Here is a 20,659-nt window from a genome sequence, read left to right on the forward strand (position 1 = left end):
CTGCCCAGCCACCTCACTCCTGAATTTACTGCTATGCACAGAGCACTTATCATGGGAGCTATCCCAAATCTCTGGATTTACAACAGGACTTAAAAACAAAGCAAAGGCTGCTGCTGTCCGTGTAGATCCGAATCATCAGAAAGCTGGAGGCAGGATCTGCAGCCAATGAAAAGAGCTCCAGAAAGCCACCCCTGCTAAAGATCCAAATCACCCCCAGGAAGTGTCCCTGGCCCTCAGATGACTTCAGAGGCTGAGCATTTCAACTAAATATTTCAGCTAAGCTCCTGCTTGTGTGCAGGACTGAAATCCTGGCATGAACTATGTCAGCATAAGTCACAAAAGCTCCCACTGATTTCAGGATCAAACCACAAAGGCAGCAGCACCTTTTTACGAAGTTCAGGATTTATAACTTAGTTCTGCAGTATCACAAGCTCAGTTTAAGAAGGTTGTATCAGAGGAAGAGCAGCTTCCAGGAAAAGGAATGCTCTGTATTTCTCCTCTTTTTCAGCTCTCTAACCACTTGCAGCACTGATAAATTCCACTGTCCTCCTTCATTCCAGCTGCAAAATCCTGGTTTCCTTCTCATCTGATCTCACATACCAGCCCAACCATTCTGCATTTCTGATCTTACTAACAGTGTTGTAGCTATGATAGCTTCAGGATGGGTAGAATATGGTTCTATTTGACCAATTCATGCAGCTGGGGGGAGGAAAAAAAAAAAAAAAAAAGAATAGCAAGTTTTAGAGCAAACAGGAAATCTTCTTTATTCTTCCTCTTCCCCATCTCTCAGACAAGGCTCCTTCTGCCAGTTGCTCTGGCTGACTTGCCACCATCCCACACAGAATAAATGCATCTCTTGCTGTATGGTTGGGTGGCACTCTGTGGTTAACATATTCCCTCTAAAAATCATGCCTGGACTTCCAGTTTGTTATAGGGTGCATTAAAAGATACAGTGGAGGAGCTTTTTCTGCCTGTGTGGGAGGTTTGCTAAGAAGAAACTGCTAGTTTAATGCATTCTCATCTCCGAGAGCTAATTATAGACAAAAACATCAGTACCACTGCAGAGATTACTACAAAACTACACTTTCTGTTCCATGAGAACAAGCCTGGGCTGCAAATACCAACAGCTGACAGAAGGATAGGAAGCAGGAGTAGTCAAGGTCTGTACAATTGAAAAGAAAAATGCTCTATTTATACTTTGGGCCAAAAGACTGTATATTTAAACTAGCTGGAGGGGGGGGGTAGGGGGGAGGACCCAAAAGAAATTATTTCAGGTTTAGAACTGGGAAGTGATTCAGCTGACAAGCCAAGGGAAAAATTCAAAGTCCAAATAAAATTGTGATTTGTTTGGAAGTATTTTTCAAGATTTACTCAGTTTCCACTTCTTAAAATATTCAGTAAATTCACTAAGATATCTGGCCATGGACTTGAAATATTTAACTTGAAATATTTAATTTATATGGAGTAACTTTATTCAGCTTAAATTTAAATACTGAATGCCTGCCAGCCATGTTTTGTTTGGAAAAATATTTCAGTTGAAAACAAACAAATAAAGCTGTGATTCATATAGCACAAGAGACTGCAGAGTCCTTTGCTGTCTCAGTCTTGTCACTCATCTTTTGTAGCACTCACCCTCCAGTCACACCTGGGAAAGATGACTTGCAAGTATTAGGAAAATACTTCAGTGTATGCTGTGTTGAATGTATTTTCTATTATAAAAATTGTACTCCTTCTCTTCTTTCTGGGGTTATTGCTCTGGCTGAAACCAAACCTCACCCAGGCCTTTGGATCTCCTGTTTGGGAAGTGTCTGCAGGTGCTAGGTGGATGCTGTATTTTGGGTTTTTTGGTGTTTTTTTTTTTTCCTTCCTGTGATTTGAATGTTGACAGAAGCATTTAGTGTTGAACATTCAATTTCTGGCACCAACTCTTTTGGCAAGTACAGTATTTTCAGTATTTTCTTTTTAGAGGAGAAAAGGCTTAATCAGGGTAGAGTGCTAATGAGTGCTACTTTCTTATATTCATTGTTCTTGGCTTCTCTTGCTCAGCCCACATCACTCACAGAACTCAGCAGCCAACCCACTAAAATAACACCTTTTCTAGGTAACTGCACAGGGGAGCTCCTGTGTGCTGGTGCTCAGTGTCTTTGCAGGGTTGCATCTAAATGGTTGCACCCCATTACAGAAAGCAGCACCCCTTCAGGCAAACTGCCCACTGCTCCCCTCACCGACCCCACCTCACCAGCTGAGACCTGCAGGGCTTTGCTCTTCAAAGCCCAAGGATGTCCTTGCTGAGGAGGACAAGCTGCTCTCCCACCATCATGTGGGCAGAACCCAGCAGATGGGGGTCTACCGCTGGATCTTCACACAACATCCAAAAAAGAGAACCTGTCTCCTCCAAAGAATTAAAAGGTTTGTTCTGAGAAAGGATCCTGAAACCCTGCTCAAGGCAAAGCATTCTGGTGGTCCCTGCTAGGCACATGTGGAAAAAAACAGGCTCTATTTCCCAAAGCAGCTGAGGATGTTGGAGAGCCAAGCTTGCAGCTGAAGGCTCAGCAGGAAGATGCACAGAGATCATTACTTTTCCCATCTCTCCTTTATTTTTCAATTCTAGCAGCTTTATTACATTGCAAATAGTTTTGGCTACAGTTCCACCGCCTCTTATGTTTGTTCAGTCAAAATGTTAAAAATTAATGAAGTGGGTTCACTATTGATTTCAAAAGGGCCCTTTGCACAGCATCCCAACTCAAACACTGCTCCATACTGTCAGGGAAGCCTGGGGAAAGGCAATATTGTCAGTGTGCAATGCAGCCCTGCACTGGAGGCCACACAGAAAACCTCCGCAGACACAGCACACAAATGAAGCTTCAGAAGGCTTTTTAAGAGAGGCATTAGATTTACTGGTTTTTTTAATACAAATTCCCTCCCTAAAGCTTTTAAATGTAAAAGATTTCCATATGCAAGTATCTAATGGAAAGGTAACAAGGGGATGGAAAATCTCCCAGAGATTCTAGTTAGGGACTAGGATTGTCTTCCTCTTTCTGTTTTAGTTATTGCTGGCAAACAATGCCATGTTTTCATCAGCTGCATGTGTTCTGCTTCCTACAGGAGCTATGCTAATGCAGAGTCTCACGTGGCACCAGGCAGGGTGGGGGAGGTTGAAGGCAGTGCAAAGAAGGAGGAATTAAAATTATTTCTAAAGTGCCAGGAAGGATGCAAAGCTCAGACAGAAATGCAGGAGGGAAGGAGGACACTGGTGGAATTGGTGGAATGAAGGAAAACATCAAAAACTATTTCACAGACACATAAGCTATATATATATATCTCTAAGGTGAGAGAAAAAAAAAAAAAAAAGCCTAATAATGTATCTGCAATCACATACCTCCTGGGGAATGATCACTTCCAGGTTGGATTCAACCACCATGTTAATCATGGCAATGAAACAAAACAGCACTAAAAATTAAATAAAGTATCACCATACAATATTGAGATGTGGTTTCTTCATGTTAAAGGGACTTAGGGACTTAAACCCCAGAGATTCTAGGGGAATAAGGGGACTCCTGCTCTTTGGAGAGGGATCTGCCCAGCCATAGGTGTCACCAGGACTGATCCAGTTGTGCTCTGAGTCTTCAGTGGCTGACCATTCTGTCATTGCACTGCAATTAACAGCAGTGAGAACAGGCAGTTGAAACAATCCATCCACCAAACACACATCCTCCTCCAAATTAATGCACAAAATTCAGCATCACTGTCACATGATAAAAGAATGATTTATTAGAGCAACTTTATGATAAAATTATATAAAATAACATTTTGGTTTTTTAAAGACATCCACAATATCACCTTGAAACAAAATGTACAGATACTGCCTATAATCCAAACAAAAATAAATTACCGTTCAAAAAAAAACAACAAACCAAAAGTGGAAAGAAAACAGGGCAGAAGAAACAAATCAAAATTATACACAGCATTTCAAGAGGGTGTGGAAAAAAGAAAGTCATTAATCGATTCAAGTTATACAAACGTGTTTCAGCTTTACTCTCAGACAGCTCAGCTTGCATTTGTGTTGCATGCAAATGGAATGATCCAGTGAACAGTTCAGAACAGCAGAATCAGCAGCATAACAACAGCAGAGAGTGAAATAGGCACAATTCAGCACGGGGCACACTGAACGTGAACAGGTAGTTCTGTCTGGTCTTTGCAAAAGTTATACACATTTACCAACTTCAAAAATAGCTAGTGTGATCTGCAAAACAAGAAAAAACTAGTAGAGTCTTGCACTTAAATACTTTACACTTTTTTATCTTTTTCTTTTTGTCTCCTTTTTCGTCAGTAGGCTGTATGTAAACATTCCACTAATTGTACCTTTACTAAAATACTCAAAGATGATGCAGACGTTCTTCCCTCCTGGAGCATGACCACAACATGACACCACCATAGATCCAGCTGGGTCCTCGCTCCCAAAGCTCCTACACACCCTCACAGGAATTTACATTCACGCCATCAGAACAGAATAACAGGATTTTACATTTGAAAGTGTCAAACTGAAAAGTTTTCAAGTATAGTGGAAGAGCTGATGGCTGGGATTTTGGAAGGTGCTCAGGGCATCAAGTGCCCAAAGCATACGGAAAATCCAAAAGGACCTGAGCAACTTGCTTCCCCAAGACTTCGAAAATCCCACCCTTGGTTACATTGCTTTAGTCAAACACAAAACACACAAAAGCAGTGGCCCAGTACTGACACACAGGGCAGCATCACCCCTGCCAAGCTCAATGCAGGGCCCATCCACAGCTCACGGGAGCCAGCAGGAATCTCGTGCACCGATCCTGGGCCCTCCAGATACACCACTACACATGGGTCAGGTTCACATTGGAGTCACACAGGCAAACAATGTTTCCATGGTTGCATACAGTACTGTTTGTAAGAACCAACAATCAGCAAAGGAGTGGATAGCTCTTTGGCTTATCTGGAGCAGACAAGTGCAAACCACAGTACTTCAGAAGCAGTGAACACAAGAAAAAATATGTTGCGTTTCATCGTTGAGTAGCAAAACCTTTTCAAATGCAGATCCAAGAATGTGCATTGTGTCAGGACACAGAAGCATTTTACAGTTTGGCTGAGTCACAAATAAAACAAATCAAGCTGTGCATCCTCCCTGCCTTCACACACTCATTTACAAATTATCAAGAGACACTGATTGTTGCATCCTCATTAGTCACTTGAAGAGGTACTGTATTTTGCAGGTTGATTTAATTGATGCAAGGTGTCTGTGGGCTTGCTCTCTCTAGCTCAGAACAGAGCAACCAAGGGAGAAAAATCCCTCCCTGATGTGTTCAAGAATCAAAGAATAATCAAGCAATTTTCAAGTGAAAGTAAACAGAAGTCCCATCAAGGGCACATTGCAGAGAAACAGAATCCACTTGCGCATAGCCATGAAGATGTGGAAATAACAAATAATCAGAGAAGTCAGATGTACGTCTTAGTAATTCACTTGTCTCTACAGCAAAACTGAAACTAATAGCAACACCTTATCTGTGAAGGTCCTTCAACTCCTAGTGAGTTGGGGTAGCACCTGGTCAGTTCAAACCCTAACTAAGAAGGGTTTGAAAAATTGTGTCTCATATGTCAGGAACGATACCACCACTTATGATATTCACCAAGGACACAGTCAGGTATTTCAAGAAAAGACAGATCAGGATCAACATTAATTAACACATTCAGATAGTGCGTATATTACAGGCAGAACAACGTCAAGGGCAAATTCTTTTAATTCTGCATTCATCTATGTGAAACCCAGCAGATTTCTTCATGGAAGGGCATCTCCACACAAGCAGATGAGCTTATAGCCTACTGGAAATCTCTGAAGGATATCTGCACCTACTATTTACCAGCCAGCATCTTGCAGGCTCAAAAATAAACTAATGACGTGTTGACATACTCCTATTTTGCGACCGATCTTGTCTCTGCTGAAATTGATGGAAAGCTCTCACTGGCTCCACCAGGAAAGCAATCACCTTCTTCACTAGTAAGGTTAAACACTTTGTGAGCACCCCTATTTATTTAAATTATTTTAACAGGTCCCCACTGTTACAACATCCTAGCAGAAAAGCTCAGGTAACTACTGAAGCTAACTAAGGAATCCACTACTCACCCCAAAATATAGAGTCAGCACACAAGAAGCAGTCAAGCTTGGGAAACCATTTTCACTGGTTAAACTACATACTGTATGAGGGCAAAGTGGAACTCATCTGCTCACCTTTCCCAGTAAATGTATCCTCCACAGCTACAAAAGAATTTCTTTACCCGATTACTATTTGTTGACCTGGAAGAATGAAAAAGGAATCGATACAAGACAGAAAAAACTGGGAGCAAACACATCTGGAAGAGATCCCCTCAAAACCAAAATTTTTGCTCTTAAAGCAATAAAAATTGCTTAGTGTTTTACAGTTTAACACAGAGACAGAATATAAACCCCAACTTTTGTTAAATAAGAAATTGCTCAAACAACTGTACACATTCCTTAGTGTTCTAGGATTATAACGGACCAAAAATTAAATCCAGAGACAAAAATCTCAAACGTACCAAGTGCTTGACACTGCTGAATAGTTTCTGAGGAACACCACAATGGTGGCCTTCGTAAGCACTTTTGCATTGAAAAAAAATTTGTAACAGAAGTAGCCATAAAGGTGGAGCTACATCAAAGCCATTATTTTTTCAGTGCTGTCAAGTGATTGCACTAGTTCACAGCAACTGTGTAATTGAGTTTATTCCATGAGCCATTGGAACAGATGGTTTTCTTTGCAATTGGGTAATTGCAAACATCTTAGTCTTTGGCCCAGCCAAGAGCACTTGTAGCTCATTATGAAAAGACTGTATATTTAAATTAAAAAAAGAAAAGCAGCTTAAAGACAGCATTTGTACCAAAATAATGAAAATCTGGCAAGCTAAATTGTAAAATATAACTTTTTGTACCTACCCCAAACTTTGGGTCTGAAATATAATCAAAAATAGTAGCTGTATCAGTAGTCTTGACATTCATACCGTTATTAACTTTTATACTTTCCCAGTAAAAAAAAACAAATGGGTTTATTCTGTCTTGTTTTGGTTTTTGGACTGAAAAACAGATGCACAACTTCAGCGTGGTTGCTTTTTTATGACTGTTGAAAGGAAATCTTACACAACTGCAGTAAGGGTTTCTCTCAGAAACCGATAATATTGCACAATTGTTCTGTTGGATTTGCAAGTTGATTCCAACAGAGTTGTAATGCTTCACTTGTACACTTCAAAAAATTCAATCAAATAAAACCCAAACAAATATAGTACCAAAAAAGTGTAGGTTTTTTTTTCAAATTGAACATCATTACAACTGAATAGTTATAAACAGGCCAATGCAAGAGCACTTTAGCCTCAGCAGTATCGAATGGAAAATATGCAAAGCCTGTTTTCTTATGGCACACTGGAAGAATAAATGAGTACTTTAGTAAAAATCAGTTTGCCTCTGTGCTGAGTATGTGCTGCTCCACAGTGCTAGTCTTGTTTAAAAGGCATACACAGACTTTCCATTCACCCTCACAGCATAGATTTTTCTTTTTTGTGCAACATGTTAGCAATCTAAACAACTGCTCCACACAAACTGTCCACAAACCACTCATACACAATACTAATGCAACAGTAGATTACAGTATAACAGCAATACAAAATATTGTATCAGATCACGTATTTCTCTCCATCTGGAATGAAATTCGACTCTTGTAAGCTAGAAGACCCACAGTTCGATTTCTGAGCGTAGTTTCTCATCTGTGCTAGGGACAAAGTCTCCAGTGTGGACCCAGAATTGTTAGCAGTCCTGACTTTAGTGGCTGTAGATTGTTTAGCAGCAGAAGACGTTTTGTTACTGGTAACTATATCCAAGTTTCCAGTAGGGTCAATGATAGCGTTTATGACTAGGGAAAAAAAAAAAAAAAAAAAAGAGACATAAACACATTAGCAGCAGTCAGCAGTTTCCAAACAGAAATTTGCTGCCTTCATTTTGAAGGCAGAAGAACTGTAAACAGTACTTTTGTTCATTTTAGTCAGGTTATTTTCCTCATTAGTACCTTCAGGTGTAAACAGCTTTAACAAGCAAAACCTCTCCCAGACTGAAGAGATGTGGACTCTCAACTTTCTGGTTAAATTGGAAAAGACAAACTACAGCAGCCAAATGGCAAGCTAAATTTTAGCAGGAGCCCAAAATGATGCCTGCATGCTTTTACATGCCTTTACTATGCTTTTAGATGATGCAAGAGCTTGTCTTGCTTTTTCTAATGCAGAGATCTAAGTGCAAAATTCAAGTCCAAAAAGCATAGCACAGTTTATTGGCTGGAAGAGCTGCTAAATACTATTTCATCAGAACAGTCTTGCACCAGTTTATCTTATGGGAATATGCTAATTACCACAAACAAGGCATTTCCATAGCAACAGCTTCTACATTTCAATAGTCAAAAATCTTTCTAAAAACTGTCAGTATAAAGATAAATCTACAGTTAATTCCCTATGCACTCATCAGACAGCACTGTGGTAACAGCCTGAACTTCTGCATCCTCTCCCAGCTTTCACTGACAAATCAGGACAACATTATTTTGTGCAACTCTACTGGCATTTGAGAGACAACAGGAACATTTTAGATGACCAACCTTCAAGCTGTTTTTGAACTCGCCTGAGCTCCTTCAGGATAGAACTGATTTCCTAGAAAAAAGCATCAAAAGAAAATTAAGCAACAAAGTATTCAACTGACACAGGAATTTAGTCTTACTGCTTCTGCCTTATCTGATCAAGAAGATTCAAAGTCAGGCCCAACCTTGGTCATTTAACAGAAAAGCTGTATTGAGGGGCATTTGGTCAGTGCACAGGGAGCCTGCTCTGCATCGTGTCACCAAGTGCTACTACACACCCCATTCACAGCCACAGTGGCTTTTAGATATGAAATGCTACACCTGTACAAAGACTCATCCTTAATATGAAACGCACTAAGATATTTACAAACTCAACTCCTAGACCAGACAGGGTATTTGGCCACATTTATACTGCTGCAGCATCAAGCTACACAGGTCTAGCACAAGGTTGTTTAGCATTCATCATATTCACTGGGTCCACTACTGCACTTAAATCCTTACTGACAATCCCCCTTCAAGGGCAATGAAAGGTCATGAGAGCACAAGCACCATCTTGAGGCTGAATCACCTGAGGTGGATTTTTACGGTCCTCATATCAAACATTTACAGGTGAAACACCTGTCTGCAGCTGAAGCTGTGGCAACCACATGGTAGGCAACCCTTTGGTAAATGTTTAAATGAGGCCTAATGACCCTGAACTTCAACATCTGTTAAGAGATCCAGTCTCTGAAAATCATTTGCAAAAGAACTGGGAAAGAGTTTGGTGAAACAAAACCACAGAAGGAACTCACTTTGTCACACTTCAAACAGTAACGAAATCCAGCAGTTCAACACATGAAAATGGACCAGAAATTTCAGAAATGGCTTTGAGAAGGGTCAGAGATTGTTAGTTTGGTTTGTTACAAAGCTTTCATGGATCAAGTCTTTAGTATTTCCCTTGTTTGCATGGACTTACTTTGTTTGATGTCTTCAGAATTGGCACTTCATTTTCTGAATTGATTTTGGCCTCCATTTCCTCCCAGGTCCTTTCTGAATTTTGAAACAGAATCCTGTAACACAAAAAGTAGAGCAGATCTTAAAACTGCCATCAAAAAACTGCTTGTTTAAAAGACTTAATTATCAAAAGATGTGGCAACAAAAGAGATTAGTGGATTAGCAGCTGGATAAAGCTCCTTTCAGCTGAATTAGGAACAATCCAAAGTCCTTCCCTCTGATGTCTTTAGAGCAACAACAAACTTTGAAAAGACTTCACAAGCTTGGTAACATATTGCATATTTACAAGAGCCTTGGTACAGAAAAGGAAAGAAGAAACAATCCACCAGTTTTCTGCTCTATCTCCTGCATAGGCAGCATTTCAAAGTCAAGGCATCAACAGGCACTACAAATCCAGCATTAAAATTCCAAAGATATGAGGAAAAGTGATAGCAAATAATCATATTACCTCTGGGTGGCTACACACACACACAATTTCCTACGTGTAGATTCCCTGCATCCTGATTACAGAACTTTCCAAGACAACAGTACAATATATTCCACAAGCAGTAAGTCAACAAACTCACCAGCAAGTTAATATTTCAGGCCAGGGACAAGAAGTTACTTACTTCATTTTTTCAGCAAGGTTTTCTGTATTTTCACGGATCGTATGTGATAACTGGGACACTGGGTTCAACATCAGATTGTCAAAGATTACCTAAAATATGAGGACAGATTGGAGAACTTTTAGCAAAAGCAGCATATTACAAAATAGGAATTTTTTGTACAGTAAATCATCTCCACTGAAACACCTTTGTTTCTGTGGATAATACTTGAAGTTCAAGGGAGATTAAGATGATGTGCAGCTTTGCTACAGCACTTTGGCAAAATGGTTAATACTAACTTGTTCAGACTTTTTTTAGAGACAGAGACACAGCTGTTTGCAGTAAGCATTTAAGTAAGTTTGCTGTTAAGCATTTAAGCATTTCTGAAAGAGCAGCACTTAGGACTTTCCACACCTCACCAAAAAAAAAACCAAAACCAAAACCAAAAACAAAAAAACCCACAAAAACAAAAAACCAACCAAAAAACCACAACCAAAAAGTCAAATCACAATGCAAGAAGCCCCACAAGCAGTCTCACTGAAACTATCTAATGTGACACATATGAGTTCAAACCACCTTCACAGCCAGGTATCCCACCATGTTACATTCTGCTTTATTAAAAGTAAGAACAAAATACTATCAAACCCCAAATATTCAAGTCCTGTGGCTTAGTAGAGCTTCCAGGCTTCTGCCAGGAAAGCCCACATCAAGCTGGGGGCACTCTGAAGCTGCACTTTTTATCCAGCCTTGGCACTTCTCTACAGGAGAGGAAGGGATTGCTTCAAACCAGTCACAGACCAGGATCAGTTCCAGTGGCTGAGCCCACGGTCCCCTGTATGTGCCTGTGAGAGTCACACCACCTCCAGGGTGGATGTGCTGGAGGCAGCTCTGCCCTCCTGCCTGCACTGCCTCCCTGAAGCCTCTGCCCCAGCTCCTCCTTTCCACCACAGCTGGCAGGCAGGCAGAAAGCAGGCAAGAGCAACAGCCAGTGCTGGATCAGCAGCTTTCCTCCTCCTCCCCCTGGCACCATCACCCCACTACACCCCTCATCCCAACACCATCCCCAGCCTCAAGTGCAGGCCAGGCTTTCTCAGCCTTTACCATCACCACAGGGATTTGCAGGTCACCCTGCATGTAACGTTGGAGGGAGTGATGCTCACAGACTGCAGGGCACAGCAAGCCAGCTGTCACACATCCCCTCCTAAGGTCCAGATCCTGCCATTGCTGCTCCATGAGCAGCTCTAACCAGGATGCCAGCTGCAGAACAGTAAGGTGCCATTAAACTATCAGTGCTTCAGATTTCAAAGTTGAGATGTTTGAGCTCTTCTCTAAGATAGCAGTGAAATAGCCTAAGAAGGCTCTAACACTGAATGTGTTAGAGCCAAAAACAGGTGACCAAGCCTCAGGTTTGACTGGCATTTTACACAAGGGAGGAAACTTCCAGTCACTACTGGCAAGAGGGGTGGTTCTGCTCCTCTTCTTTCTTTTTAAACACTGTTTCTATACCCACACATCAGGGCTGCTGAGACATGTGGGTTTTTTGTTTTGTTGGTTTTTTTTTGAGCAGCCTCCTTTGGCAGCTTACAAACAACAAGTTTACATATAGCAGCTTATAGCAATGTCATATATAAAGTAAAGAAAAAGGTGGCCTGCCTCCTCACGGTTTCTTGTCCTTGTTTTTCTTGAGGGATCCTCTTCTCTATTATCGTTCATATTTTGGTCAAAATCCTTCAGTTCCACTGATCCCGGAGGCACTTTCTGGTAGTTCAGACTTGCTTCTGGAATGTGCTGCACCAACTTGGAAATAATGAGTAATGAGTCATTAAAAATTAGTAGGGAAAGCAGGCACTCACTGAAGGTATTGCAGATTTTCAGGCAAGCCCGAGAGGAACCCTGATTCATTTAAGTCTTGTTCAGACAGGTATGGGCTCGTAAGCAAATTCCTAGACCCCAATCCTGCAAGTGCCTACCCACTGGAGACATACCACAAAACTCTGTGGGGCTTACTTTAAAATTTTGAGTCTTGAGCATGTATGGAAAAGTACATCAGTCTTTTTTGAATTTAGCTAAAACTCAAAAGGACCCTATTTTCCCATATTTTATGTCTTAATATATCAATGCAACATTAAAGACACACTCAAATTAATCAGAAACCATTTAGTAACACGTGAAAGAGATGAAAAAGCAATACAAAACCACTAAAAAAGCAAATAATTAACTGGAAGAACAGAAATGACAAGACAGTTACTCCTGTTGGGTTTACTGACAAAAACTTTAAAAGAAGGGGAAGAAAATAACAGTGACAAGACAGAGATACAAAAATAATGGGATGGAAAGTGCACCTGAGATGGATATGCCAGCCGAAAAGATCTACGAGCAATCTGTGTTAAAACAGAAACAAAGAGATCAATGCTAGTGAATGACTGTGACAGCAAGTATCAAAGAGAACACAGGGTTTGGCATTATTTGGGGTTGACATCCCCAAAAGCACATTCCTGAGGACCAGCACTTGGTGCCCACCCCCCCATCATGCACTGAAGCCCACAGAGATCCTGGTCACCAGCCAGTTCTGCTGAGGTGGCCTTGGGCAGCTCCCCAGTTAATCCAAACTGGACTGTGCTGAGCGAAATCCAGAGCGCTCTGGGAAAGGACTGAACACCCAGCCCAAGAGGCTCTTTGGTTGGCAAAGCACACAGCTCCTTGTGAGGAAACCATGTGCCATCCAAGGTCCAGGCTCCCCACACTATGCAGCAGCACTTGGGTTATACACAGGCAGCAGGTGTGAGATATTATGGCGCAGGGCCAGAACAGCCAAAATATTTAGCTAATAAGCTTCCTATCATCAAGTGCAGAAACAGTAAGTTAGGCTGATTGCAGCAGTAAAAGTGTCAGAAGGGAATGAGATATTCCTACAGTGAGCAGGTCTCAGCACAAACAGCTGAAAACAAGGTAAGGACAGCACCTGCTCCACCATCCAGGAGATTTTGCACATGACCTGTTCTCTTCTCACATTTTCTGTTCCATCACACCCGTAAGCATTTCCTCTTGTCGTACCAACACTCATACTGAGTACATTACACAACAACTTAACAAACTTAATCAGGCTCTTTAGTTTTTGTTACATCATTATTAACTTTTTTTAAAAAGATCTGCCAAAAGAATTTTATGCAGGTCTAAAATTCGCAGAAGTATCCAGTGATTTGGGATGATCCAACCTGATGTGTTTGCAGCAGCTGAGGTTTAAGTTTGGTGGCTGAGCTCTGCAGAAAGCTGGGTCCTGCAAAACCTACACAACCACAAAGCAAGGCATCCCAAACAACCCAAGGCTTTGGTAAACAGGAATCATTAAGACTTCGCCCTTGCTGAACCTCTTTCTTTTGTTCTGTTTTTTTATTGTTGGCTTTTTGGGATTTTTTAATTTGCTTAATTTGTAGCAGTACTCAGTTCTGTATGCCAAGAATCTATCTTATCATAAACTGTACAGCTGAGGCTAGAAAAACAAAACCACCCCAAACGTACACTGGGGAAATGGAAAGCCTCCCTGGCACACATCCAAGCCAGCACTGAACCTGAAAGGACAGAACATGAAAAATAAGGTTTTAATCTAAGGCTCCACCTTAACTTAGAAGAGGATACTTCTCATTTAAACTTTGACCAAGCTTCTTAATAAAAGTAATCAAAAAGCAGTTCATTTGAGGCCGAGAAATGCCAACCACACGCTGGTCCCAAATGACGTTTCCGGTACAGCATTAAACACTCAAAAGTGATTCCAATATCAGTACTTCTTTTTCCTGCATTTTCCCCCATTTTTTTGGAATAGACATAAATATTTAGTACTAGAATGCAGAATGGCATACAACACTGCATAAGCCATTGCAGTGTAAGAGACAGCCACATAGAGAAAAATTTTCTTATTCATATAATCACTTCTATCAGATATTTCAATATATTACTATTATAACCATAGTAGCTATTTCTCATCACTGTGTCCTTTCCTAGAATATTTAATATAGTTGTTTGATAACACTCACAAAATTCACAGTGCTTAGCATCACACACACTGATCTTCAGACATTTCCCAGTAGCTTCTCTGCATCAAGCCAAAATTATTAATTCAGCACAGTTTCAACAACATTTAGACTGTGGGAAGCAGGCGTGGCAGTGCACTGGTGCTGCATCTGGTCCAGTGCCAAAGATGATGTGTGTTTATTAAACTCACATCAGTTTATATTGCTGGCATTCATAACAAGACCCCCAGGCTGCACTGTTTAGAATCCCAAGCTATTCAGGATCTGCTCCACATCTCAGCACTGCCAGCAGAAAGCCCTGCTGATGGAACCTGTTCCTGGCTATCAATCACGTACGGCAGCAACACTGATGCACTGTGGCATTTTGAGTGTACTCAAATGGCCTGCCAGATGCTGGCCCTGCTGAAGTCATGCTGATATCCACTCCTGTTCAGAGGAAGCCTCATTAGAAGCCTTTAGAGTGTTCTCAGCCACTACCTGAACACACCAAAGGTTATGATTCCTGATCTGTCTTCATGGGCTTCCATCAGTGCTTCGTCCTTCACACCACTGTAAGATCTCAAGAATTTTGCACAGAGCAGAAACACTAGAGAAACTAGAGACACACTTCTGCAGGTGTCTTCCTCTAGCAGCTGGGAATATCCCTCTGTATGAGCTGAGTTACGGTTGAACCCTTCAGTGGCACTCCACAAAAAAAAGCAGGGATGCTACTCTTCTTCCCCTGTAAGCAAGTGGGAGCCCAGCAAAATGTTTCATTTGCAAGTCAGAAGTACAGTAGGCATGTCACCTTTACTGCTTGAAAAGAATAATGCAAAAGGCAGCTTGGCAGGTGTGGCACTTGCAAGGAAACAAAGCAATAAAACATTTTATCTCAGAGTCTGCAGTTATTGTGAAACATTTGTGCACTTTGGCTCCAAAAGGCCCCAGGACAAACCCCTCCCTGAGCAGGCTGCAGTTGATCTCTGTTTAGCACAACCACAGCCACACTCGCCTGATCTGGGTATCTCCCTAAACTTCTGCTTTGCACCTCTAGCGCTGATCACAGCAGAATCACGGGACCTCCAAGGACTCTCTTGGCAGAGCAACAGGTTTGGTCTCAGCTTTGAACCCTGCCTAGGATGGGTCTGCAATTCTCACAATAGTCAAAGACAACAGGGGGCCAGAGGAACCATCTGAGCAGCAGAGACCTGTGTATTTTTTAAGCCCACGCTGGTGGTACACAGGAGGGAATTTGGATTTAAACAGTAGTAAAGGCGATTTTGTTTCAGCAGCTGAAGCCTCCTGGTGACCTTACAGCCAAATTTGAGCTGAGCTGGTCCCTGCGCTGCGGCACTGGTGAACCAAATTAAGAAATTGCCTCTCTCCTTCCCAGCCTAGTGCAGACAAACTGTGCTACACAGTTTGGGAGGAAGCCACAGCTTCACTGAAGGGCTCGGTGACAGCACTTCCCAAGCTACCTGCCTGCCTCCCTGCCCAGCTCCCAGAGTCCTTGCCCTCCTCCACCAATACTCACATGAAGGGAAGGGATTCAAGGAACACCTGCACAGCATTTCAACAGTCCTGGCAGAAAGGACACAGCAGAAGTACAAAACACAGCTGACACAGAGAGTGCAGCCAGCGCACACGGTCAGTGCCTTGTGTGAAACAAAGAGGAAGGCTCTGGCTCCCTGGCACAGCAGCACAACACATCCCCTCCATCCTGTTCCTCAGAGGCAAATTTCAGGGACCAGTGTCCAAACAGAAGCCTTGAGAGCCTTAGAAAATTATATGATTCTTGCAAGGCTGGCTGCAGCAGAGAGGACAAAATAAAGAGCACCCTAAATAGGCTGCATTTGGTCTTTCTGGTGGTGCTTTTTAGGAGAACAAGGAATGAAGGCTTTCCAGTGCTGCAGCAACTGGGGATGCTGCCCAGGTCTCCCACTCCAATCATGCCCCAGGCACTTACTAGCAGCGAGGGGCAGAGATCTCTGTGATTCCAGACCTTACCTCCTCTCTGGCGGATATGGTGGAAGCCGGAGTGTTGGGCACAGAGCTGAGGGAGGGGCTTGGTCCCGTCCCCGAGGAACTCTGTGAGTCCCCATCTCCAGCAACATCGTGAATCTCTCGAGCAAGGATGGCCACATCCTTCACCAAGGTTTGGCTGAGCCTAAAGCACAGGCAACGAAGCAGAACCATTAGGAGACAGAATACCAACATGCCTCTCATTCATAAAATATAAAAAGAGGACCCACAAAAGGTTTGTGGGAACTATAACCTCTGCAGAGGCTAGGGCAAACAGGGTTTTTTGGGCTGCCTTGGCAAGGTGCTGAGGAATGTTCTGGCTGCATAAAAAAATAAATCCCCTTCCTGCCTGAATCCAGCCTCAAAGTGGAGAATTTATATAAAGCAAATTCTAGTAACTACACACTGCCAGAAAGTAGAGACAATCCATAAAGAAATTTTGTTATTGCTCCCCCACCCATTCATTCTACTTCTGTCTCTTGTTTGTTTGTTTTCTTAATACAGTACAGTTAATTTTTCTTCCTGGGTTTTCTTTGGTTTCCATTAAAAAGTACATACAGGGGAAAAAAAATTCATTTTTTACTTAAAGAAAAAAAACTCCGTTTCTCTTGCATTTTTCTTGTGGTCTGTAGACTGAAAATCACAATATGCCTCCACATTCTCCAGAAGAACTGAGGGATTATGAGGAAAGCACAGCATATGTTAGAGGGATCTGGTTTTCAGAAACCAAATCTTGAAACTTCAAGCCCCTTGACAGGTGTCCAGTTAACACTCAGTGTTGGCAGGACCTTGCTCTGTCTGCTCTAGAGCTCAAAAACAGCTCCTAAGTCTCTGGATTGTTGGTAGTAGAGCTTTAAAAACCCCCTTCAGACCAGAAGTAGCTGTTGTGGTAATTTTAAAGGAAAACTTCCACAAGAAAAAAAAAAAAAATCTTACAGCTAGTCAGATTAATTTGAAACAACAATCTTTTAATGAAAAAAACCAAAACAACCAACCAAAAAAAAAAAAAAAAAAACAAACCCTAAAACACGTCACTCAACAAAAAAACCCCATGTTATTATGGAATATTCCAAGTTGGAAGACACCCACAAGGAAAACAAGCAATGTGATGAAACTGTCAGTTCATCAAAACATTTCCTTGGAAAGAAAACGCACAGTTGAACTAATAAAATACAGGCTGCATAAGGTAACCCCTCTCTGTGCTGGTTTGGATAGAACTGTCACCAAACACTTCCATTATGTGACTCAGTACTGTAAACAAGTGGCATTTTCCCTTTTAACTCTCCCTGACTCCTCTAAACCCCTCCCAGTTAATTCAGGAGCAGCAAGGGAAATCAGAACTGCAATTACCAGGCAGACTCTGTGACAGAGCCCTGCACGGTGCAGCGCCAGACGAGCCTGACGCAAGCCTTTATTTATAGCTGAGAGCCGGAGCGCTCCCCCGTGCTGGGAATGCTGCTGGGAGGGAAGCCGGCATCTCACACACACACACACTTTGTGCAGCACAGGTAGAGCACCCTGGTTTGAAGGCTGACACACTTTCTAGCAGCTTGACAGCAACTTTTAGCAAGAAAAGCCCTTTTGAGGTGAGCATGGCAGCAGCGAAGGTGATATAGCCAAAAGCAGACACAAGGCAGCTTCCTCAGGCAAAAGTATTTCAAGTATGGCCAGTACAAAGGAAGACCAGTATTTCTGGAAAGTTGGCATAACACAGTTGCATATTAGAGATGACAAACCTCAAATGCCACTGTTTAAAAAAAGAATCTATTTGCTTTATTGCCGAGGTCCTCCAGGCAACCATCAGACCACCAGTACACAGCAAGTACTGTATCCAGGGACATCAAGCTAAGAAACGATTCATTTATATACAAGGTCTAGACACGTTCAGATTCAGTTGTGCCAAACAAAGAGGTTTCTGCCCTGCAGCTATTCCTTACTGCTCCCTCACCAGCTTCAGGCAAAGCAGCTTCCACAGTTTACATATTCAGTCTTTGCTAATCTATTTGACTTCCTCTGCAGAGAATTAGGAGAGTTCACACCAACCACACCATACACACACACACATACACTGTGACTTCCAGCAGAGAGCAGAGTTATGCAGATATAAACAATTAGACTTCCCATAGCTTGAGCAAGAAACAAACCAACAGACGACGCCCTGCACCATGGCCTTTTGTAGATACAAGGTACAACCAGCACATCCAGGCTGTAAAGGTTCATGAAAACCTTCCAAGTCAATGTTCATATATAAAGGAGATGTGGGCACACAAACAACAGGAGAGAGCCTCTCCTTCTACCCTGACACCTGTGTTTGATTTGAACACCAAGGAGAAAATAACCCATTTTAAACTTGTGGATTAAGAGATAAAGCCCCACCTCACCTGGCTATTTCTGCTATCTCTGCTGTTTGTGCCATGAAGTTGTAGGGGTCAGGGTTGTCATCAAAATCTTCATCCTCATCTGTTTCTCTGCCGTTGTGCTTCTGCTTGCCCAGCCCAGAGCCACGCATCCTCGGTGTTTGTGTGGCTGTTGAAGTATGGGAGCGTTTGTGTTTAGGGGAGCTGTGATTTGAGCCATATTCCTCCTCCGAAGTAGAAGTGTAATCTGAACCCTGTGGTCTCCGCCTTGATGCTTATAAAAAATGAATTGGTTTCAGATCGAGGACAGTAGTCAAGAGTAACTACAAAAGGCTGAAAGGTAACACAAAACTAGCCCAAGAGCACAAGGAAAGGAGAGTTTCTGTGCAGATCTTAAGTTAAAACACCACATTCTCTGAGCTTATTTCAAGGTTAAGCCCCTTTATGGTTCCCATTCACTGTACAAATTTGGAGTGGAAAATTCCAATGGAAAATCATAATGACTAGGCTAACGCCTCCACTGTAGTAAATTACTACCACAGACTCGGCTTTCCATGCACAGAAGCTCTGTAAATAAGTAGCACACATTTCAGACTCCTCATAGTCCCACAGAAGTCCTTTTCTAAAGAGAGCCCAATTTTCAAGCCTGCAGATACCTTTCTAATTAGCTTCAAGTACAAGCACAAGGAGGGATTTTTGAGTGAAGAGTAGACTGTGGTGCTTGGTGTTATTTGCAAGAGTACACACCCCATGTTCACCTCCTGCCTCACAATTCACCATTAATGACACTCTGCAAGAAAGTGTTCACAGTCAGGACTGGCTCCAAGCCCTGGAGCCAAGTGGAAGCTGCTCACTTATCCCAACTTGTTCTGCAGATCTGCAGACACCCAGGTCTTCCTTGCATGGGAAATGTCAAGGTGTCCTTGTTTGAAAACTGGGCTCCCAATGTTTGCTGCCTCACTATACTCCCTACAAGTACTGCTTCATTCCCTTCTGTCCACCCCTGGAGAATGGAGACCCACCAAACAGAACCAGACGAGTTATTTAGAATTACAGCACCAAAAAACGTCACCGTGTTGCCAAGACAATCCTAACACTGAAACACTACCTCTGAATTAAGTCAGCATCATACACCATACATACAAAACCAACTAATTTGGCTTGTAAGATGCAGGTAGAAACTATAGATAATTACTGTATAGTGAAAGAAGAATTCCTAGACATTGCTATCTCACCCATAGCTATAACAATGCCTTGTCTTGGGATTTAGATATATACATATATATATATATATATATAAAAAATAAAAATAAATCTGCTCATATTCAATTCATAGAGTTGCATCTCTTTTTTTTTTTTTAATGCAGTTTTAGAATCAAGAGGTCACCCTGTCACTGAACAGCAATTTCAAAATGATGAGACTCATTTTCCATCTCTGTGCGCCAAGGGAAATCAGAATCAGCTCCCTCAGCATCAATTAAATTACCCTGAGTAAACAAATTGTGTACACAGAGGAGCATAGGAGACAGGCCTTTAGCTTTCAGAACTGGTAACTTGGATTATTCTGATGTTATCTGTGACTTTCACAGAAAGCTACTTCATATGGCCCAACAATATACCAGCACTTCTTGTCTCATGGGCAGACAGTTCATGCTGTTCCTCCACTAGCGAGATTAACTTTCTCCCACTGGGAGAGTTGGGAGCTCCTGTGGTTAGCTAAACAAACACTAAGAACTTCTGGAATAAATCAGCCACATCTGCCTCCTTATCCCCTAGGCCTGACATTCAAAGCTTTCAAGGGTTCTTGTATCATGCAAAAAAAGCCTTGATGGCACAGTGCAATAGTCCAGTTTAACGTGTCACTCATGTTGCAGGAAGGGAGTTCTAGCTGCTGATTTGCTATGACTATAACAGCATTAGTACAAGAGCATGGATCACACGACAAGCAAGCATGATGAAGCTCGAAATACACCAGCATGTACTTAGAGCTTGCACAAGGATCAATTCCTATCAAGGAATTATGAGGTTAGTATTTTAAGAGTGACTAA

At 42.0% G+C, this 20,659-nt stretch overlaps 1 protein-coding gene across 1 annotated transcript in view; it reads right to left on the minus strand.

The window, feature by feature from the left end:
• Positions 1-3,742: 3,742 nt before the first annotated feature.
• CEP170B (centrosomal protein 170B) overlaps positions 3,743-20,659 on the minus strand; it is a 56,822-nt gene continuing 39,905 nt past the window's right edge. The window contains exons 12-19 of the mRNA XM_053980942.1: positions 18,636-18,885; positions 16,240-16,399; positions 12,568-12,606; positions 11,879-12,022; positions 10,250-10,338; positions 9,604-9,697; positions 8,670-8,721; positions 3,743-7,940 (exon numbers count right to left, since the gene is read on the minus strand). Coding sequence (XP_053836917.1) covers positions 7,705-7,940; positions 8,670-8,721; positions 9,604-9,697; positions 10,250-10,338; positions 11,879-12,022; positions 12,568-12,606; positions 16,240-16,399; positions 18,636-18,885 — 1,064 coding nt within the window. The 3' untranslated portion in view covers positions 3,743-7,704. The remainder of the gene's footprint in view (positions 7,941-8,669; positions 8,722-9,603; positions 9,698-10,249; positions 10,339-11,878; positions 12,023-12,567; positions 12,607-16,239; positions 16,400-18,635; positions 18,886-20,659) is intronic.

The sequence above is a fragment of the Vidua macroura genome, chromosome 6 (assembly GCF_024509145.1).
Source record: "Vidua macroura isolate BioBank_ID:100142 chromosome 6, ASM2450914v1, whole genome shotgun sequence".
NCBI classification, from domain to species: Eukaryota; Metazoa; Chordata; class Aves; order Passeriformes; family Viduidae; genus Vidua; species Vidua macroura.